Genomic DNA, 23,668 nt, shown 5'->3' with positions numbered 1-23,668 from the left:
AAGCTCAACACCCGCAGAGTGGGAAAAATAACCCCACACCTCCCAAGAGAGGAGTAAGGGAAACACAGACCACGGCAATAACCGGAGTCGGAAACCCCACCAGGATACACACAATAACCACCAAAATGTGAGGACGTGGAACCCGATGCACTGTAGAAAACGAGAGCCACCAACAGCCCTGACACAAGTAAAACCAGGGAAACAGACACGCAGCGGGAGAAACAAGCGGTGCGCATGCGCAAGTGCAAGTCCCTAACTAACTGGAAACACTGGTGGCCCCAAGCACAGTCGATGGCCATAGGAACGGGAGAATACGCGGCAACCCCTGGGACCGTGACCCACCGAGGCAACAGCAGCAGCCCCCAACAGAAAACCGGGCCAGGAAGGTAAGCCCCCCCGCAGAGCCTGCCCGGGCAGCCAGAGCCCGCAGAAGCCGGGCAGAAACGCCCCAAGGCGTGGGGGCGGCAGGAACCACAGGGTGTAGTTGCGAGCACTATGGCATAATCAATGTGCGTTCCAGTGCTGAAAGCGTCCAAGCGAAGTGGTGACTCGAAGTGCATATTTGACAAGTTGAGGTTTTGCATGACAGTAAAAAACAAAAACATCGCCTTAATTTCAGTCAGCGAGTACAGCAAGCCGGTGCGTCAGGACACCCATGGTGTAGATGTCACGGCACTGTAGTGCAACAAGCGATATCACTGGAGAGACTGTCGGCCCCAAAAATGGGTCACGTACCCCAAAATGATTCACGTTCCGCTTGCGCAGCAGCCTATGGAGCCGGCTTAGTAGAAGGCGACTGTACGCCACTCACGGGTCTGGGGCGGAAAGCAGCGCGTGCCACAGCCCCGTCACCTGGATGCGAGACAACGGGACGGGAGCTCCACGGCAGGGGATCATTCGCTTGATCATCGCAAAACCGCCCAGCAGGGCTGCGTGAGCTCGGGGACGCAGCGTGTGTACGAGTGAAAGCAAGTGCACCCACATTACAAAGCCACCCGGGTCTCAACAGAATGAGCGTCAACCGATGCAAAGAATGCACAAGTCCTCTGTGTGGAGTTTCCATGCAATGTAAAACTCGGCACACAGGTCCGCAGCTGTCCCGGGGGCCGAAGGCACCCTGAAAAGACCTGCCAGGCTGTGAGACAGCAGAGACCCAACAAAGCCCGCTATAGCAGGGCAGAAAGCAATAAGGGGGATCAAAGGAAACCCCAGGCGCCAGCAACCACCAGAGTCCGCTAGAGCAGGGCGTCAACAATCAAAGTTCACTGCGGGGGCCAGAAGGTGTGGGAACCAGCACCCGAGCCCGCTCGAGCAGGGCCTCCAAACCAGGGCCCTGGGACCTGCAGGAGTAGGACCTCGTCCCAACTTACCTGATTGAAAATGCTCTGGAGAATCTGCAGGGCAGAACAAAAAAAAACAGGCTGTTGGCCATATTGGGAAGGGATGGGAGGCATGGGAGGCTGACATTTTTGCTTTGGAGGGTTCTGGTGTGGAGCTGAAGCTCACTTTGTTAGTCATGTGGCGAGGAAGACTAACGAGGAGGTAATGTGCTGCTGGGCGTGGATTCTGCATTCATTTACGAGAGTATTTATCTGCCCAAAATGTAGACATGAGCGGCCTATTTCTATGTTTATCTTTCCGGTTGCAAAATTGCTGTGCTGGATATGGTTTTGCACACAAAAAACAGAACTCAAGCATACGTTGTGCCGTTAGAGGCAGGAATTTGCAAATGCTGCTGTTGTGTCTGAGCACAGTAGCTCCCACTATGGCTGTCATGGGTTTTAACTGCCTTTTGCTCAAGGGCGACTGCTTCCAGGCAGCACTCTTGCAATGTAACACTTAGTTCCAGTGTTGAGCTTCTCACATGTTGCAGCAGAGAGCCACGATGAAAAAAGAGGGTGGTGAAGAGAGAGTAAATTATTGTTGCAGGATGCCCCGGCTCACAGATAGGCAGATCAGCAAGGCGTACTTCTGGATCCAGCCATCGGTACATCAGGTAAGTGAAAGCAGTTCTGGGAGTGCCACAATAAGATAATGCATTCCCATATTCAATTGCTTATTTGGTGTCTTGCCCGGCAGCATCCCCCTTTCACCCATCCCAATTTGGGTGGCGCATGGAAAGTTGAAGCTGCTTGTTACAGCTGGGTAAATTAATGCTCAGGCAGCAGGAAATGGCCTGTAACAAGTGTCACAAGTTCGATCCCACAGCTATTAACTCGCCCTTGTAAGTTGTGGCTCGCTGACCCCCTTTGGCTGGGGCGGATTGAGTACGGAGGTGCGCCACCATATCCTTGTGTCACCAGCATTTCCAGTCATAGCAACAGCTGCGCTCAAGACGCAGCTCAATGGCACATGCCCTGAACAAATTATATCTCATTTTGCTCAATCAACTTGTATCGTATTACAATTGGACTTCATTTCATCCACTTCTGCTGCTATTAATCTGTCCTGTCATCCGTCATCTGGAGAATTTACATTTCAGGTGGCGTCTCTCAGCCGAGTGGATTCAAATATTAATACCCTTCAGGGAATATTTCTTCACACCCTCCCTGCCTAGCCGGCTTCCAAGTCAGCTTCCCCCCCCCCCCCCCGCTTCCTTTGTTTCCCTCTCCTGATGTTTTCATCGCTTTCTTTTGGGAATGTGTCTACTTTTGGGGTGATTTCTGAACATACATTGTCATAGGCACCAGTGCTTGCTTCATCCCCAGCCCTACCAACCTTGCCATGTTCATGGTGTTTGTTAAAATCATTGTTTTTAGATTAGCGTATATGTGCTTCCTTTATTTTAAAAATGCTTAAAACACTTTTTTATTATAGCTTTTCAACATGCTGCACTGCAGTCACGCTGCTCAACAACATAGCTTAAAGACATTGCCAAAGCCAATAGCTCTGGCTAAACACTTATTAGGTCCCAAAAGCGAGACCTATTCACTATGCCAATGTGTGTTAGTGCTTGAAGTGTTGCACAAATACTTTACACATTGCCTTCAGGTTAAGCCTGACTTCTGTGAGAAGTTACCAGAGGGTGATCACAGGTTAATTTGGGGTTGCTTCTACCTTACCCTGAGTAGGACTGTGGTTGCTGCTTGACCAGGGCTCACACCCCATAAACCAACAACCCAATTTATAGGATGTGCTTCCTGCCTTTAGTGCCAGTCGAGGAAACAGATTAAAAGCATGACGTTGTGGCAATCTGTCACACCAGAAAATTAATCTTTAATAAAAGATGTCTATATGTAGTACGGACAACCATTATTCGTTCATCAGGAATCAGTGAATAATGAATGGAAAAACAGCAGTGCAGCTTAAAAATCATCAACGAGACAGTTGAAGCGGCCTCTCAAAGCTGCAGTGTGTTCCCTGGCAGAGGATCTTGATGCAGTCAAAGCCAGTCCAACTCAACATCACCCAGGGCCACTGGTGTTAAGCCTGACTCAGTCACTGGCAAGTTGAGGGCACCTGGCTTGCCTTCATGTTGCTGACCTCTCAGGTGATTTAGGATTTGAGTAACTTTGAGCAGAAGCAATCTGTGATGCACGACAGAGGTCAGTCCAACACTGGGATAAGATTAACTAAGCACTAAGTAAGCACTGATATCCATTTCAAGGATTTTGTAGCAATTTCAAGGTTTTAAAAGATTCTAATTGTTCAAAAGTGGGTCATTTCTGATAGTGATCTACTTACGTGGACTTGATTGGTAGGTTTTACTCGAAAGAAAGAGACACTCAAAGTGCCACACAATTGGCAGTAGAATGTCACTCACAAATCCACTGAAACAATGAAAATGCCACACATAAGCCATCTAAAAACTTTGAAGGTATACATAAAATAACGATGTTAAAAACCGAATGAATATAAACTGGCACATGTGAGCATTAAACTGCACTGCCAACAGTTAAAAGAATGCCCCATGACCCTCTTAGCATTTCCCTCAGGTCGCTTCCGTTCTATTCTAGGATCATCATCTCTTGCAGTTTCTGCTCGTCAAAGACTGCTATCGTTTTTCCTTCCCCATTGGAACTTCCGCACCAGCTGCTGTTACGGAAGCGGACGGGTGTTTTTATAAGTACTATCCAATAGATGCACCTATCAGATCTTGCGCTTCCCTCTAATTCCACTGAACGCATCGAAACAAGCGGCACCAGACAAGGAAACGGTTGTGTCCATTTTATAATGGGGTGCTTCTCTCTATCCTGTCGAACCATAGCCTATATTTAACAAATACTTACATACGTATGCAATTTAGAAAACGTGTATCTGGAGAATTTACATTTCAGGTGGCGTCTCTCAGCCGAGTGGATTCAAATATTAATACCCTTCAGGGAATATTTCTTCACACCCTCCCTGCCTAGCCGGCTTCCAAGTCAGCTTTCCCCCCCCCTTTCTTTGTTTCCCTCTCCTGATGTTTTCATCGCTTTCTTTTGGGAATGTTTCTACTTTTGGCGTGATTTCTGAACATACATTGTCATAGGCACCAGTGCTTGCTTCATCCCCAGCCCTACCAACGTTCATGGTGTTTGTTAAAATCATTGTTTTTACATTAGCGTATATGTGCTTCCTTTATTTTAAAAATGCTTAAAACACTTTTTTATTATAGCTTTTCAACATGCTGCACTGCAGTCACGCTGCTCAACAACATAGCTTAAAGACATTGCAAAGCCTATAGCTCTGGCTAAACACTTATTAGGTCCCAAAAGCGAGACCTATTCACTATGCCAATGTGTGTTAGTGCTTGAAGTGTTGCACAAATACTTTACACATTGCCTTCAGGTTAAGCCTGACTTCTGTGAGAAGTTACCAGAGGGTGATCACAGGTTAATTTGGGGTTGCTTCTACCTTACCCTGAGTAGGACTGTGGTTGCTGCTTGACCAGGGCTCACACCCCATAAACCAACAACCCAATTTATAGGATGTGCTTCCTGCCTTTAGTGCCAGTCGAGGAAACCGATTAAAAGCATGACGTTGTGGCAATCTGTCACACCAGAAAATTAATCTTTAATAAAAGATGTCTATATGTAGTACGGACAACCATTATTCGTTCATCGGGAATCCGTGAATAATGAATGGAAAAACAGCAGTGCAGCTTAAAAATCATCAACGAGACAGTTGAAGCGGCCTCTCAAAGCTGCAGTGTGTTCCCTGGCAGAGGATCTTGATGCAGTCAACGCCAGTCCAACTCAACATCACCCAGGGCCACTGGTGTTAAGCCTGACTCAGTCACTGGCAAGTTGAGGGCACCTGGCTTGCCTTCATGTTGCTGACCTCTCAGGTGATTTAGGATTTGAGTAACTTTGAGCAGAAGCAATCTGTGATGCACGACAGAGGTCAGTCCAACACTGGGATAAGATTAACTAAGCACTAAGTAAGCACTGATATCCATTTCAAGGATTTTGTAGCAATTTCAAGGTTTTAAAAGATTCTAATTGTTCAAAAGTGGGTCATTTCTGATAGTGATCTACTTACGTGGACTTGATTGGTAGGTTTTACTCGAAAGAAAGAGACACTCAAAGTGCCACACAATTGGCAGTAGAATGTCACTCACAAATCCACTGAAACAATGAAAATGCCACACATAAGCCATCTAAAAACTTTGAAGGTGTACATAAAATTACGATGATAAATACCGAATGAATATAAACTGGCACATGTGAGCATTAAACTGCATTGCCAACAGTTAAAAGAATGCCCCATGACCCTCTTAGCATTTCCCTCAGGTCGCTTCCGTTCTATTCTAGGATCATCATCTCTTGCAGTTTCTGCTCGTCAAAGACTGCTATCGTTTTTCCTTCCCCATTGGAACTTCCGCACCAGCTGCTGTTACGGAAGCGGACGGGTGTTTTTATAAGTACTATCCAATAGATGCACCTATCAGATCTTGCGCTTCCCTCTAGCTCCACTGAACGCATCGAAACAAGCAGCACCAGACAAGGAAACGGTTGTGTCCATCTTATAATGGGGTGCTTCTCTCTATCCTGTCGAACCATAGCCTATATTTATTTAACAAATACTTACACACGTATGCAATTTAGAAAACGTGTATCAAACTACAAATAAAAACGTCAAATAAGAATAATTGTCCTTAAAAAAGAAGAATCGTGTCAGAATAAAAGGTTGACTTCAAGTCCTTAACGCACACATTTTACATTTCTATATTTAACTTTCTTTACTGTTTGTCTACTATTTTTCAACCAATAATTATTAGTTATGGTTTTAAAACACGCTAAACGTATTTTAACAATGCTTCATTCAGGAGAATTTTTCGTTTCTTGTCCAGCCATTGAAGCTTTGTTATTTGATTGGGGGCTGGGTTTGTTTTGGACTTCTTTTGCTAGTATTCGCGCTTGTTTTCTGGTTCTAGAAGTGGGAGGGCTTGTTTCGGACAGGGCGGCGACACTGTTCCGGAGCTGTACCGTGCACCGGACTCTCCCAGTGCAGGTATTGATCCTTATGTGGCTCTACTTCCATTGTCATTTTGTCATCGTTAAGTCTTTTAAGTCCATGTCTCGTTTAGAAAGTACTTGTTGATAACTGAATTCAGAATAGTGTTTCGGGGAGGTGAACAATATGCACAAGCTGTACGTGATATTACCATGCCAGTACTGGGGTTTTCAGTTTTTTTTGTAAATGGATTTTGCTCCCAAAATGCTTACCTGTGGGCATCTTGATGTGATGGCTATGTGTGCTAATGTCTGTGTAATGTCGCAGGGAGGAAAGAAGTGGTGCCCTGTTAACCATGTTATTATGTGTGTGGGAGTGTGTCAGCGGTCTTTGTGCTCTCTCCAGAGTTGTCAAGTGTGCACTTAACGTGTGACACCTAGTCCTGATATTTCTCAAAACAGAACTCTGCATGCTGGCACTCCTAGTTGGTAGTTTATGCTTTCCATTATATACGTAGACCTAGATGTTCTAACTGTTTGGTAAAAGGTCAGGAGAGGATGAAGGTGTCGCACGGGAAGTGGGACAGCATGGCTGCTATGTTGTCCTGTGCGCTATGTGTACGTGTGTGTGCCTGGCCACTGTCAGTGGGTATGTGTAAATGTACAGGCTGTGTGAGTGAGTGTAGTCTTGGAAGAGGTGTGTGCATCCAGGTCAGAATCGCACCTCTGTGTGACCAGATGGTTTTTTGATAAGTTCCACTGTCCCCAAGTTCCACACACTTAATCAGTTATTGGGTCTGTCTTTATCTTTTGTAATAAATAAAAACACCAAAAACAAAGCAGTACATAGACGGGGGGGGTTGAGGTAGTCCCCTATAGCCAATGTTTTGTTGAAAGTTTCACTCACATTGTGGTTATGCTTATAGTCAGGATTGAGCAGAGTAGTAGTCGGTCACCTCCAACCGTTAGCTTTTTAGGACTGACCTATAGATCCCATTAGCAACATTCCAGTCTCATGCCCCCTCTACCCCCACCCAAAAAAAAAAACATACATATGCATATACACAGATTAGCTTTTGGCTAACCCTTCTCAGCCATTAGTCCAGGTGTCATTCATAGTTTAATTCCACGCATCACAGCCTACACTACAGTACAGGGCAGTGGGTCAGCCACTTCTGTCATTGGCTCTGTTCACTGTGAGTGATGGACTTTTCCGTTTCCACTTGTTCACCGCTACTTGGAAATATGCCTGCTTAAGTGCCAGGGCTGATAGGCCATTCTCTGCATTAATTTCTGCTATCATTCCTTTTTATTTTATGTATTGTGATGTCATTTTTACTGACTTTTTAATTGCAAACATATGCATGCGACCTATAGACAATTTGACGTTTTATTGCCTTTACAGTTTTAATGTCTATTGCAAATATTCAAAGAAAAATACATTAAAAAATCACCGGCTTGCCAAGGCCAGTTGCATTGTCTTTGCCAGTGCTCAGTTGTGTCTGGTGTTAGCCAAGACCTTTCGATTTTATTAAAAATTATACATTTAATACACTTATAATGGTTTTCAGCCAGTCTACTTTATGCTTTGGTCTGCTTTTGTGACACACTTTCTTCTGTCCACTACAGTATTAGGCTGTGGATTTGCCCACTTCAGCCATCGGCTAACTACACTGTGAGTGATGGCATTCTGGGACTACAAAGGCAATGTGTGATTTTTGAGACCAAAAAAGTATGAAACATTTTTTTTGCTACACAAGAGCCCAGCAGCTTCCTCAACAATAACGTTTTGCAAAAATCGTGACAAAAGAAACACTGACAAAGCCAAAAGTCTAGAGGCCAATACCCAACTTATTGGTTTTGCCAATGCTTGTCAGTGTCATTCACATTTTTGCCCTCAGACAATGGATAATCATCTGGTCTTTGCAGTGGTATCAACTTTTTGTCTGTGTACATTAGAATCGCACAAGAAGGTATTTCGTTTGGAGACACAGCCACACATGCAGCATGCCAGCCCTCTATGGAGTTGTTGTGTGCAGCACAGGCAGTGGAGTGACAACAGTTCGACCCCCCCCCCCCTAACTTCCTCCCCCAAAAAAAGGGGAGAGCATGTATCGGCAGTTTTTATGATTTGGCTTGATAGCGAAGCTGTCGCCAGACAATTACGTGAGACTCACCAGTAAGTGCTTTGGGCCCGCCTATATGTTGGGACCCGGAAGTGCATGGTTTGATTGGGCAGAAGTTGTGTGCTTCCAAAGAAAAGTGCTTGCTCTCCTCTCCACCCAGCTTTGATTATTTTGTTTATTTATCAAAGGCACAAACATGACATTGTAATACTATTAAAGTGTTTTAGATTTCTAGATAAATGATGGTGTTTGTCTCTGGCCACTGCACATATGGAAGGAGGGTATGGAATTTTAGGTCTGGCTAGCCCGTGCAACTATCATTTTATCTTTTAACCTACACTAATATCATTCTACTGTTCTTTGCTACCACACAAATACATGTTCATTCCCATGCTATCTACTTGCAATGCTTCGCATTACCCTATTACATTCCGTTAAAGTCAGGCCTATTGCCATTGCCATTTGTTTTGTTTGGTCTGTTAGATGCTAAATGTTTCTCTAACTCCTTTCTATGATCCCTGCTTTTCACCAAGGTGACTTGCTGTTAATACGCCTGCATTCAGAGCACAGTAACAGGAAAGTTGCTGCAGCTACGTGCAGCTCACATTCTCCTTTACAAATTTACAGTGTTAAAACTTGAACAAAGCGAATTATGTTGACCTAAGCAAGAAGCCACAACTGCTGGAAAAAAGCTAATTATGAGCATCATTAATTTAGCGTGTTCTGAAACTTGTTCCATTGAGTCTCTAGAGTTGACCATTTCCCACAGTATTGAGCATGCTCCAGGCCTAGCCCTCCCATGCTGCTGCACCTCTCTGCTTCTTCCCCGTTTTCTAGAGTGCTTTTTCCCCGCTTTTGCCTTATTTTTACTGGTTTATCCTTCCTTACCCCGTTTTTTGGGTCTCGCCTAGCGTTGCAGCCCTCATGCGTTGCTCTCTTTGCGAGCCATATTGTTTATACTTTAGCGGGGAAGCTTCGCGTAAGCTCCGCCCATTTTTTGTTTGGGTGCCATCGTAAATGCTGCCTTCTGATTGGTTCTTCCCTTGTTAGTCCCTCCTCCTCCTAAAGTCCATGGCGTAATTTGTACACATCCAAGGCTATTGGACCCTTTACTCAACATTATTTTTTTTCCCTGTCCCCCGCCCCCTTACGCAGTCCGATTTTTCGCCAACCCCTCACCACCCCACTCCTGTTTGTGCCTTCTTTCACGCTCGCACTCACATTTTTAATGCAATACGTCTCGCGTAAATGCAAGTCATATTGCATTGCAAATGCATGTATAAAATAGTGCACAGGCATCCCGGAAGTTACGTCCCTCGGGTGCACCGAAAAAAAAAACCTCTGTTGCTCCGGAAGTCTTGTTAATCCTGTTTTTTGTTTTTTATCCTGGTGTGTCTTGTACAAAGGAATTGCTTAAACAGCATGATGATGTCTCACTCCTGCTGTGATGTATTGTTGGAACGTAGAATGTTGTGGGCCATTAACAATGCAGAGCTGGTGTTGAAAGTACGCACACTGTTATTTCTCACCAGGGGGTTGTAAAAGGACAATTGGAATAAATACTTTCATTCCGTGCCTCTTCTCGCCTTTACAACCTTGCTCTCAATTAGATGAGCAAGACAACCGGTATACCGTGGCCGGCTGTGGTGTACTGGTGCAGGGCCCCATGTTGAGGGATTGAGCGCAGGGCTCTAAGCAGCTACCCACACTGCCTGTGCATAGCAGGGGCCCTGGTCCAAGCTGACGGTGGCGAATCACTGTTCATAAAATCAGTACCGGATGTGGCCTACGGGCAAAACTGCCGACTTTGAAGCTGGAAAATAAGTTCGAGCCTCGGCTCAAACAGAAGGGAGTACTGAGCACCATGGAGAGAGGTACGTATCTATTCAGGCTGGTTCTAAGGGACTAAATGGCAATGTGCATATACATTAGAATGCGCGCATCACTAGTATAGATCAAAAGACTTGCAGGATAGGGTAACAAGCTATCTGAAAACAACATATTAAAGTATGGGCACAAATATTGATGGGACTATAACCTAGACAAAGCCTCCAAGGTTGTGTCAGAGTGCTAATATTGTTGTCAATGTTGTGAGACAGTGGTGTAGTGAAAGAAAGCAGTGGACACTGTTTGTTTACAGATTAGAGATACCTTAACAGGAGAGGCGAGCCAACAAAGTAGCCAGATAACCTGTGAGCCATGGTCCGGTGTAGAACATGGGTCAGGGAATGGGAGGCTCGCAGCGTGCGATGATCAGGCACTGGTAGATTAGCTTTCACCTGGGGCGGGTGAGGGAGTGAAGTTGACTGAGTTGCAGTGGTCCACAACCATAGGTATTGAACGGGCATAGCCAAAACAGTGGTGTGGATACAAAGCTAAGGACAAAGAGGCTAAAGTGGGGAGAGTCGTAGGAGACAGGCTAAGGCTAAACATAAGGTGATGTTTACAGGTCTGAATTAAACTGACTCATTCAGGATCCCGACAAATATTAGCCTGCTGCATGGCTAAATACTTATAAGGTCCCAAAAGCTAGACCGATTGCATTGCAAATAAGTGGGGGATAATGTGCAAAGTTTGCCTATCTAAACACTTATAAGGTCCCAAAGGCGAGACCTGTTGGCTATGCCAATGCTTGTCTGAGTGCTTTTTCCTACTTTTCCCTCGTTTTTCACTGCTTCTCCTTGTTTTTTCTCCTCCTTTCCCTCTCCTGCCTGCTGCCCATTTCCCCGCCTCCTGCCTAGCCCTCCGTTTCTCTCTCCCTCCCTCCCAGGACCTACTTAATGGAGGACGCAGCACGACCCCATTGAGCAGGCCAAGCTCTCATGTGCTGCTGCACCACCCTTCTGCTTCCTCCCCATTTAACCTGAGTGCTTTGTCCTGCTTTTCGCTCGTTTTTCACTTCTTTCTCTGCGAAGCAGATAGCAACTCTAGCGCCTTGAGACCATCACGGGTGATTTGCTATGCTTTATAAAACCTGATTGATTAATTAAAATAAAAAAATAAAAAATTGATAGTACTGAGGTTATATTTAGGTCTGGCTTAGCACTGTCCTTTTTAAGGTTTCGCCTACACAGCACTTCCGCAGTGCTAGCAGAATCTGTTGTAAATGATGAAAAACCCTAAAAGGGGATTTGAGTGCGTCCATTACTTACAGCTGGTTGGCTCCCACATAGCTTTTGGTGCCTTAATTCTGATTGGTCAGCTCCTCCTGCTCCTTCTTACATCAGTGTTGAGTCTTTAGCTTGTGTCTGTCGTGGAGCTTGGACCAAGTGCATTTTTCTGGCTGTGGCCAGTGTCCTTCCACTGGCCACAGGCTTCTTTCAGGTACTTTTTAACATTTTTGCACTTGCTGTCTTCGAGAGTTAATAATTCTGCAGTCGTGTCCAGCTCCCATGTCTTGCTTTCGTCACCCCAGCACCTCCCACTGGCCATTGTTGGTGCTTCCTACCACCTCCCGCTGTTGCTTCCCACACGTCCCACATGGTTGTTTTCCAACCCTCCTGCTGTCCATTCTCACTGCTTCCTCCCCCACACCTCTGTGTGTCGTTTTATATTTATACCCACCTCCTGGTGTTTCCCACTCTGTCCATTCTCTCTGCTGTCTCCCTCCTTCCCGCTCATCCTTGTGTCTTTTTGTATTTGTGCCTCCCTCCTGCTGTTGCTTCCCACCCCCTCCCAATATCCGTTCTCTCTGCTCCCTCCCTCCCTCCTTCCCAGCACCTCAACATGTCCTATGTATTTATGCTTCACTGCAAATTGGCAAAGCCAATAGGTTTCACCTATGCAAAATCTATTGGCTTTGACACTTCTTATTTACATGTTTCATAGCAGTTGTTCCTGCTGTGGAACATGGCTTAAAATAAAAAAAAAAAATTAAAAAAAAAAGCTATATGACGCGGCCAGCATTGACAGTGTCATAGCGTTTTACTTTTAAGCGATCTAGCACAGAAGTTCAACTGCTGTCCAATATGACAAACCAATAGATTATGCTTAGACAAAACCTACTGGCTTTGCCAATGCTTGTATTTTAATATAATTATATGTATAAAATACTCATAGGGGCTTTCACTCAGCCTTTTTCTTCCATTACTCTGGTATTCTGTCAATCGCATTTTTATGACCATAGTTTGGCTTTCTTCTCAATCATCGTTCTTTTCTTTTTTTATTGGTGGCCTTCCTCTCTAGTCTTGAGTTGTCTCCATCCTCTGCTGATGACTTGGAACTCCTCTTTCTCAAGTTTTGTTTGTGGCATTTCACTATGCACTACATGAGAGTGCATGGCTGTTAGACCTGACAGCATTAGGGTGGTCTTCCCCCAACATTTTTTTTGCCTGCCTCCCTCAATTCTTTGTACTTGTTTTTGCAGCTTTTGCACTCTGTGCACTTTACTACTGCTCATCTGTGCTAAAGTACTTGTGCTGTCCCACCCCCCTCCCCTACTTAATGGTGGCCGCTGCGGGGGAGCGCGTGTGACTCCTAGACCCCTGGTCCAGGTCAGCACTATCCCCGGCAGCTCCACGTGTTAGGGCAGCGTTCTGAGCACTCCTGCAGTCTGGTGTTCACGCCTGCAGCTCGCACCCAGCGGTACCTTTCCTTCAGCGCCCCGTGTGGTTTTTGCCTCTAGTGCCCCATTTTAATTTAATTTATCCCTGCCTTCATTTGTATTGTATACTGTTATCTTGTATTGTTTAGTGCCCTGCTATTTGGGCTTCGTGTTGTATCTCTCCCCTTCTCCCCTCTACCACCACTGTTCCCTGCGGCCCGGCCCCCGTCTCAGCCCCGTTTCCCGCCTCCCTACCTACTGTCCCGCCCACTCCCCTACTTAATGGCAGCCACTGTGTGGTCGTGCGGCGGCTGCGCGCCACAGGCGCACCGCTGGCGTGCCTAAGGCAAGCCCGTCTGCGCCGGACCGCGACCAGCGCCAGGACCCCTGGCCCCCACGAGCGCCACAATGCCAGATGTTGCTACGATGCCAACCTCCTCCACGCACTCCACACCGGCCGATCTACCGCCTGCTTCCAGGTCACCCCGAGGCACACCCACGGACCATTCACCTGCCGATACTGCAACTTCACCAGCCAGCGTACACCAGCACGTCCTGCCCCCCCCACCAAAGCAGGCAACAACCACCTCAGATGCATACTGCTTAACACCCGCTCCGTCCACAGGCATGCCGTCAATCCTCCCCAGATGTCGCTTTCCTGACAGAGACCTGGATGAACACCTCATCGGCACCCGACGTTGCCATAGCCATCCTGGATGGTTACAAGATGACCCGCAGGGACCGCACCAACAGACTCGCCATCGTCCACAGAAACACCCTCAGAATCTCAACCAACACCGAAGGCACACTCAGCACCGCCGAACACCTGCACTTCCAGATCCACATCAATCCCAACACCACCCTCAGAGGAACCCTCGTGTACAGACCCCCCCCTCTTCCCCCCCCCCCCCCCCCCCCCCCCCCCGGACACCGGCCACAGTTCATCGACTCCATCACAGACGCCGTCAGCTCGTACGCCCTGGCCTCCACAGACTACATCCTCCTCAGAGACCTGAACTTCCACCTCAAACACCAACGACAGCAACTCCACCACACTAATGGACAACCTCGCCAACCTCTGCCTCAAACAGCTCGTCACGACACCCACCTGCTCCGCCGGACATGCGTTCGACCCTATTTTCTCCGCCAGCAGCCACGTCACCTTCAGCCACACCACCGAACTCCACTGGACCGACCACCGCTGCATCCATTTCTCCTACATGAAAACCACCGCACACAACCACCAGCAAAGAATCTCCCACCGCAGCTGGAACAAGGCCACAGAAGACCAGCTAATCACCACCCTCGCCCGAGACCCACCAACCAACTATACCTACACCGACACAGCCGCCCGCAACCTCAGGCAATGGATCGATGACTGCGCCAACACTCTCGCCTCCTGTCAAGAAACCCTCAAACAGACGCACCGATAGATGAGCCATCTGCTTCACCGCCGACCTCCAGACATCCAAGCAGACCTGCCGAAGACTAGAGAAGAAATGGCGCCACAAGCAAACACCGGACAACCATGCAGCCCTCAAGAACGCCAGCCGCAGACACCACCAACTCATTTGAATGGCCAAAAGGACCTCCTTCAAGGAACGCATCAACAACAACGCACACAACAGCAAAGAGCTCTTCAACACCGTGAAGGAACTCGCCAACCCCAGCTCCAGCTCCAACGACATCCTGCCGTCACAAGACCTCTGCGACTCTCTAGCAACCTTCTTCCACCGCAAGATCGCAGACATCCACGAAAGCTTCAACTCCCAGGCCTCTCCCACAGCTGCCGACACTCCAGACCCACCACCCCCCAGTCACACCGGCCGCCTGACCTCCTGGAACCATGTCAACGACGAAGACACCATCAAGACCATCCACTCCGGTTCAAAATCAGACCCCTGCCCCCATCGCATCTTCAACAAAGCGAGCTCCATCATCGCACCCCATCTCCGCCGTAAGATCTTCAACATCTCATTCCAGACCGCCACCTTCCCAGAAAGCTGGAAACACGCAGAGATCAACACCCTACTCAAGAAACCCAAGGCAAATCCAAAGGACCTCAAGAACTTTCGGCCCATCTCCCTGCTCCCGTTCCCGGTGAAAGTCATCGAGAAGATCGTCAACAGACAACTGACCCAATTCCTTGAAGAGAACAACACCCTGGACTCGTCCCAATCCGCATTCCAGAGCAACCACTGCACCGAAACTGCCCTCATAGCTGCCACCAATGACATCAGGGCCTTGCTGGACAACGGCAAAACTGTGGCCCTCATCCTCCTGGACCTCTCTGCTGCCTTTGACACAGTCTGCCACCACACCCTTCGCACATGCCTCTACAACGCAGGGATCCGCGACAAAGCCCTGGACTGGATCACCTCCTTCCTCAGCGACAGAACCCAGAGAATACGCCTCCCTCCATTCCGATCCGACCACCAAGATCACCTGCGGCGTACCCCGAGTATCATCTCTCAGCCCGACCCTCAACATCGTCCGATCGCACGACCTCAACATAGTCTCGTACACCGACGACACCCAGCTGATCCTCTCCCTCACCAAAGACCCCACCACCGCCAAAACCAACTTCCACGAAGGGATGAAGGCCGTCGCCGAATGGCTGAAGAGCAGTCGCCTGAAATTGAACTTGGACAAGACGGAGGTCCTCATCCTTGGCTCCACCCCCTCCACTTGGGATGACTCCTGGTGGCCGGACTCACTTGGAACGGCGCCGACTCCCACCAACCATGCACGCAACCTGGGGTTCATCCTGGACTCCTCTCTGTCAATGACCCAACAAGTCAACACCGTCTATTCCTCCTGCTTTAACACCCTCCGCATGCTTCGCAAGATCTACAGATGGATCCCCTCCGGAACCAGAAGAACGGTCACCCAGGCCCTTGTCACCGGCAGACTGGACTACGGCAACGCCCTCTCTACGGGAACCACGGCCAAACTCCAGAAGAGACTCCAACGCATACAGAACGCCTCTGCACGCCTCATCCTCGACATCCCCTGCTACAGCCACATCACCGCCCACCTGAGGAACCTGCACTGGCTCCCCGTCAACAAGAGGATCACCTTCAAGCTCCTCACCCATGCTCACAAAGCACTCCACGACGCCAGACCAGCATACCTCAACAAGCGACTCACCTTCTAGACCCCCAACCGCCTGCTCCACGGCCCCCCCCACCATCCCGCGGATCCACCGGCGGCAGATCCTTCTCCCACCTCGCCGCCAAGACATGGAACACCCTCCCCATCTACCTACGACAGACCCAGGACCTGCTGACCTTCAGGAGATTCCTCAAAACCTGGCTGTTTGACCAGGAACTGCTTCCCCCCACCCCCCCACCCCAGCACCTTGAGACCCTCACGGGTTAGTAGCGCACTTTACAAATGCTTGATTGATTGCTCTCCACCCTAAACATGGTAACTGTGAGAAGGTGGCCTGGTATATGCTGTCCACTAATTAAAGTGGGCACCTTGTACCTGTCCAAACAGCCCTTATTGATGATTAGGTTAAAGACAACCTTCATTGAAAGCTATCCTTGTGGTAACTATGGAGAGCAGCCTTCAGGCTAAGTCTCGAAGGAATGTAAAGCAGTTTGTTTTACCAGTGTATCCTGAATGACCAAATGAAAGGAGAACCACACAAGAAATATATAAAATATATGTATCTGTTACTAAACACTCTCTACTAACCTCTTTATGAGATTAGAGAACAAAACACACAAGATTAAATCACTAGAACGACAGTAAAAAGCACAATACACAGTGGGCTCCAGGGGTAGACCAAACCATATACTAAAAGTGGTATAACAACCACGACTTGACTAGACACAGTGCCTAGAGCATGTAGAATCGCTGGGACCCCAAGGAACCACCCAAAGTAGTGACACAGGGGACCCACGGAGGACGGGTGCAGTGTGAGAACACAGACGCGAGCTCTGTACAACTCTATGGGAAAGTTGCGGTTGGAATTTTAAAGATTAAAGACACTTCGGAGAGGACTTTTAGCCAACCCTTTCAAACATAGAAGGTTCTAAGGCCAGCACCCTTGAGAGTACTGAGATACCCGTGTTACCTATCCCAGAGCAACCGGGTGCATAGGGGTCAAGTGATGTCGGAAACCTTTGTCATTTTCAATGGCGTGATGCGAAAAAGTGCTGCTGCCGGGAAGATGAAAAGTGTCCGGTGTGATCCAAGCCTGGATCGGCGCTGAGAAGAACCTGAAAGTAGAGGGGACAGAGTCTGGGTCACTTCAGGGTGACCAGGGTCTCGTTAGACGAATGCCCACCGATGTTGGGTGCTTCAGGTGAGTTGACGCGATACTTGAGTCTGCAGCCACGGGGACCAGGAGACGTCAAGGATGACCAAAGTCCGGAGGCTAGCTGTCCCACGAAGGATGTAGAGTGCTGGGGGGGGTCAGTGTTTGGATGGAACACCAACAAGCCTTGGCAACTGCAACCCACGCGGTCAGAGGAAATCAGCTTCGGTGAGGACCAGCAAGGTCCTGGGGACTCTTCAAGCAATGGAGAGTCAGGGCACATCTGGAGCAACCAGGAAAGCCCATGGAAAGTTAAAGTTACCTTCACAGGGACCCACAGGCCAACGGACCAGGGATCGCAAAGGGACTTCGAGAGGAATAACAAAATGCCAGCCCACGGAACACACGTGGAGTGTAGGCCGGAAATCTTGGGTGGAAACACTGCTCGGGGTCAGGACTATAAGTAGCCCAAAGCACAGCCTCAGGGGTCGCCGGAAAGCATATGCTGCTGCAAAAGTACACGGTGCACAGGGGTTCGGGTTGCACGGTCCCCACGAGGGATACGGGCCTCACAATAGCTGAGAGCGCAGATCAACCTCAGATACCACGGGAACCCACCTCTTGTGTTGTAGAAATCATCGGAGTCCTCAGGAGCTCGGGAGATGCAAACTGGTCAGATGCGTTTAGGTGCCTGCTTAGCAGGGGAGTAACTCCTGTACTCCAAGGGAAACTCTTCAGTCGTCCAGCATTGTGCAGATCGTCAAAGTACTTGGTTTCTGTAGCAGAGTTTAGTCCAGGTAAAATCTAAAGTCCTGTAGTCAGGGGTTCCTACTTTATACCCAAGGAAGGAGTGGGACAAACTCTGGGGACCCACCTCCGGGAGGGTCAGGACAGAGGGGTGGTTACAACCATGTCCTTTGTCCAGTTTCACGCCAGAGCAGGAGCAAATGGCTCCTGCAACCGGTTTTAGCTGGACTATGCACAGGGACACCAAATGTGCCCCCAGTGCAGACGTCAAAGCACTCTGAGTGCACCCACCCAACCCCAATACACTAAAGCCTGTCCGGGAGGTGGTCACACCTCCCTGTGACAGGAAGCCTATTGTCAAGCCTTCGCCTGCTCGAGCTTGGCTCAGCAGCAGGAGGGCAGACTCGTGTCTGTGGCTGGCAGCATCCATTTTGTGATTCCAGGGTCGAGAAAGCTGGTACCGGGTGTACCAGTGTTGTCATATTTCTCCCTCTAGGAGGGTGGAATCCTACCTCCTCCGCCAGTTACTGGCGGGGAGGTATGATTCCAAGGTGTTTGACACCAAACACGACATGTTTCCATGCAGCCGTTTTAAAGTTAGCATTCACTGCGAGGTTATAATGCACTTAAGTATATATGGTTGGCTGCATCAGAAACCACCCCGGAATATAGGTTCTGAAGGCTTCAGAGGGGCTCTGCTCATGCAGGAGCACCCTCTCACATAAAAACCAGTACCCTGCCTTCAGGATTGATAACGCCTGCCAAGGAGTGACTGATAGGTTTATATGTGCAGTGATATAAGGTAGATATAGTGAACCTATATCTAAGTAAGGGTTGCATGCACCACCTTCCACAGGCTGCTGTAGCAGACCTGTGGTGTCATTTTGAATGGTCTCTTAGGTGTAGCATAATACGTGCTGCAGCCTCTGGGAGGCCTCTGGGGTACCTATGCCCAGGGTACATAGTATACCATGTACTAGGGACTTATAAGGGTACCCCATAATCCTATCTGGAGTGTACCTAAAGTACATTCAATCAATTTAGAGGAGAAAGCAGCTAGGCTGGGGTCCTGGATAGCAGGATCCCAGCCAGACAAATTCGAAAACAGTGAAACATCAGCAGAGAGTGGGGGTAACTATAACAAGCAGATCCTACTCTCCTACAGTAACACTGCCTCCTACCCAATTGGCATATTTAATTTGCTTGTAAGTCCCCACTAAAGGTGGCTACATGTGCCCAGGACCTGAGAATTGAATGCTAATAGTGGGCCTGTAGCATCGATAGTGCCACCAACATACGTAGCCCCTTAACCATGTCTCAGGCATGTCACTGCCGAGCCTGTGTGTGTGCAGTTTACTGCCACTTCGACTTGGCATTTAAAACTACTTGCCACCCCTCTTATTACATATGTCACCCCTAAGGAAGGCCCTTGCTAACCCAAGGGGCAGGGCACTATGTAAGTAAAAGGCAGGACATGTACTTCTATGTTTTACATGTCCTGGTAGTGACAAACAACTACATTCGTTTTTTCACTAGCATGAGGCCGACTCCTCTTATAGGCTAGAATTGGGAATTCCTAAAAAAATACAGTTAAGCTGTAATTGCTGATCAGAAAGGAGTAGCCTTTTCCTGTTTCATATATCTGGAATGGTAATGATAAATCCTCTTTCCTGGTAAGGGCGGGTTTAGCATTGCTATTTTAGAAATGCCACTTTCAAAATGGACATTTTTTTTGCTTGTACTGCTGTGTGTACCTTACAGCCTGTCTCCAATACCTGCCTGGGCTAGGTGACCGATCCCTTTGTGCATTCCTTCTAGACAGCCACAGACACAGGAAAGGGCTGGGTGCGATTTATCACCCATCTGCAATCATCTGTATTCTGATGGGTCTTCCTGGGCAGATGGGAGGAAGGGGATCACCCTTACCCTTCAAAGGGTAGTTGTCTGACCCCATACAAAGGACTGATATCCCCCCAATGGCAGTCTGGAGTGAGGGATTGGATTGAAAGAATACTGGCACACTTCAAAATCACTCTTCTGACGTTTCGCCTACATCAAAGGCACCTTTGGGTATAATTACTGGGTCCCTTACCTTGCCCTGATCAGACACTTCTGGACCTACACCGAATCTCTCTCAGAAGAACAGTGGTGCTGCTCAAAGGACTGAACTGGAGTATTTTTCTGAAAGGACTGCTGCCCTGCTAGTTGACCTCCGGTCTGCTGCTCTCGGACTCTGCTGTAATGAGAGCTGGACTCTGCCTGCACTCCAAAATGATCTCCAAGGGCCTGTTAGCTTACCTCCTTTTTCCGAAGTCTCAGGGACACAAAAGACTTCTTGCAGTTCTGCTGGCACTGCTGGACTCTGCTTCCTGTGAGTCCTACCCTTGCCTGAGGCCCTCCTTTAACCCCTCCCTCTCCCCCCCCCCAAGTTCTGGGCCTCAGAAGTGGGTTCTGCAGCTGAGTTTCTGCCAAATCTGATGAGACGCAGCACGAAGCCCTGCAAAGACGCACCTCACAGCCTCTCCGAACTGACATCAGACAACGCAAAGCATCATTGCCCAGAGTGCGCCCCAGGATCCAAGGTACTGTGTAAAGCAGGCCCAAGTGGGTCCCTGTAGCCAGCCTCCACTACATCGCAGAGGGCCTGAAATTTGGATTTTCACCGGTCCCTCGCAACCTGAAATAACTTTGTTAGCGCTACCTGCTTCTAAACGCCTTATTGCATTATTTCTTCAACATTTGATATCTCGACTTCTACTTGATGGATTTTAAATGTTTTGGTCTTGTTTTGCTCAGATAAATGAACTGGTGCGGAGTCCTTTTAAGGTGTATTTACTGTTGTGGTATGAGTTATTGCACAAATACTTTACACATTGCCTTCTAAGTTAAGCCTGCCTGCTCTATGCCAAGCTACCGTATGGTGAGCACTGGATAATTTAGGATAGTGTTTTTAGATACCCTGGCTAGGATTGTGGTCTTTACTTGGGCAGGGTGTATACCTCTGCCAACTAGAGATCCAATTGCTAACAGCGACCGTTTCTGTTTTCTATGCTCTTCCCTTCTGGGGTCTTTTTTTCCCCCTTCCTTCTTTTGCGTGCTCAGTGAGAGAGCAAAGGCACCGTCAGCTTTTTGAACCTTCATATCCTATTGAGGTGATAGGGCTAGCGGGGAAGGGGTGTCACTTCATATAATAACAGTTGGCTGCCTACAAATCCTTCTGGTAGGTCTTTGAAACAGCACAGGACAAGAAGAAATTTGTTGTAGAGGTTAGAACTGCTGTCCTTGGAACTGGAAGACAAAGTTAGAATCCCAGCTTTGACTCAACATTTTGTGATTCCGGCAAATCACTTAATATCCATGTGCTCCTAAAAATGCCAAAAAACTCTTTTGAACTCCAGGGGAGTGCGTTTCCATTCCTGTTTACCCAGCTCTTCCTTCAGATTAGTAACAGTCTAAATGCATGCATGTGATGGTGGAAAAAGCACTTGTTTGAAAATCAGCTAAAGTTGTATTTAGTGGAATGCTCAAACGGTTGTGCAAACATGCGTAAACCTGTTGTATGATGTAACAACGTAGAGAAGTACTCAGCATGCCTTTGCCATGCATTTTTTACCCCGCCTTTTTTACAAAGCATAGGCTTTTACAATATATGTGTGTGTGTGTGTGTGTATATGTGTGCGTGTGTGTATATGTGTGCGTGTGTATATATGTGTGTGTGTGTGTGTGTGTATATATGTGTGTGTATATATGTATATATGTATATGTATATGTATATATATATATATATATGGGAAGGCGTCTTCTGCATATAAACTGCCTCCACCACAACGGAAGTCGCTTCGTTACGGGAGGACCCCACAGAAGCGGGTCCCGTTAAATTGCTGCGGTTCCTTCTAAATCCTCAGGAGGAAAAACGAAGCCGTGTGTGGTCCTTCAAAATTCTTTATTCAGCCACTCTGCCAAACGCGTTTCGAGTGCGAAGCACTCTTGTTCACTGACAAGTGAAATCAAAGCGAGCGGCCATTTTTACGTTATTCACCACGTGATTAAACAGAACTACAAATAAAGTGCATTAGAAAACAGACTTGTAGTTTTTTTGATTTTTTAAAAATAGGAAAGTGGCACGCGATATTTGATAAAACTCGTATTCGTTGAAATTCATTTCATAATGATAAAACATGTGTAAAATCAATATATGTACAATGAAAATCAATTTATAAATATTTATAAATATTAAATATTATAAAATTCTTCTAAAAATGGAATTGTTGCGAGTGTTGCCCCAGTGGGCCCACGTAAACAAGTTACTGTCAATTATCGCTGCTTTTCAATTCTGCCCCAGTGGGCCTACCGCCGTCCTAGATTTGATCGCATTTCTACTACATGTCATAAATTAATCATAAAACCTATTATAAAACCCAACGTTTTAAAACTGCTAATAATATAATAACATAATAACACATTTTCAGACTAAATGGGTATACAAATCTTCTTCTATGTTCAATCCATCAGGTTGTTTACAGTTTAGTTCAACAATATACCTTGACTCCAATTTTCTCAATGCTCTTTCCCGGTTCCCTCCCCTTGTGTTTTTTGGTACCGCATCTATTACAAAGTAAGATAGACCTTTGGCATCTTTTTTATGAAATCTTTCAAAATGTCTGGCGACAGGATATGTCCTATCGCCATTCTTTATTGCCCTGAGATGTTGTAAGATTCTTTTATGCACCTCGAGGATTGTGCTGCCCACGTACTGCAGTCCACAAGGGCACTGGAGCACGTAGACAGCAAAATCCGTTTTACAAGAGTATTTGCCTCTGATTCTCTTTGAATGTTTGCTAAAGCCTGGTTTGTACCTGTCCGTATTTACGCCATGCCAAAGGTCTATCTTACTTTGTAATAGATGCGGTACCAAAAAACACAAGGGGAGGGAACCGGGAAAGAGCATTGAGAAAATTGGAGTCAAGGTATATTGTTGAACTAAACTGTAAACAACCTGATGGATTGAACATAGAAGAAGATTTGTATACCCATTTAGTCTGAAAATGTGTTATTATGTTATTATATTATTAGCAGTTTTAAAACGTTGGGTTTTATAATAGGTTTTATGATTAATTTATGACATGTAGTAGAAATGCGATCAAATCTAGGACGGCGGTAGGCCCACTGGGGCAGAATTGAAAAGCAGCGATAATTGACAGTAACTTGTTTACGTGGGCCCACTGGGGCAACACTCGCAACAATTCCATTTTTAGAAGAATTTTATAATATTTAATATTTATAAATATTTATAAATTGATTTTCATTGTACATATATTGATTTTACACATGTTTTATCATTATGAAATGAATTTCAACGAATACGAGTTTTATCAAATATCGCGTGCCACTTTCCTATTTTTAAAAAATCAAAAAAACTACAAGTCTGTTTTCTAATGCACTTTATTTGTAGTTCTGTTTAATCACGTGGTGAATAACGTAAAAATGGCCGCTCGCTTTGATTTCACTTGTCAGTGAACAAGAGTGCTTCGCACTCGAAACGCGTTTGGCAGAGTGGCTGAATAAAGAATTTTGAAGGACCACACACGGCTTCGTTTTTCCTCCTGAG

The 23,668-nt window shown here is 47.0% G+C and overlaps 1 protein-coding gene across 14 annotated transcripts in view; it reads left to right on the top strand.

Annotated features, from left to right (window-relative positions):
- Positions 1-240: 240 nt before the first annotated feature.
- EXOC1 (exocyst complex component 1) overlaps positions 241-23,668 on the top strand; it is a 330,473-nt gene continuing 307,045 nt past the window's right edge. For 6 of the 14 annotated variants that reach the window (XM_085642061.1, XM_085642058.1, XM_085642065.1 and 3 more), the window contains exon 1: positions 257-386. In XM_085642061.1, the coding sequence (XP_085498187.1) occupies positions 292-386 (95 nt within the window). In that variant the 5' untranslated portion in view covers positions 257-291. Of the gene's footprint in view, positions 387-1,977; positions 1,997-6,350; positions 6,436-23,668 lie in introns of those variants that run through there. The other 8 variants (XM_085642070.1, XM_085642069.1, XM_085642068.1 and 5 more) reach the window with 4 other exon arrangements.

The sequence above is a fragment of the Triturus cristatus genome, chromosome 2_2 (assembly GCF_964204655.1).
Source record: "Triturus cristatus chromosome 2_2, aTriCri1.1, whole genome shotgun sequence".
Taxonomy (NCBI): domain Eukaryota; kingdom Metazoa; phylum Chordata; class Amphibia; order Caudata; family Salamandridae; genus Triturus; species Triturus cristatus.
The sequence above is the reverse complement of the archived record's forward strand: the minus strand, read 5'-3'. Positions and strand labels throughout refer to the sequence as shown.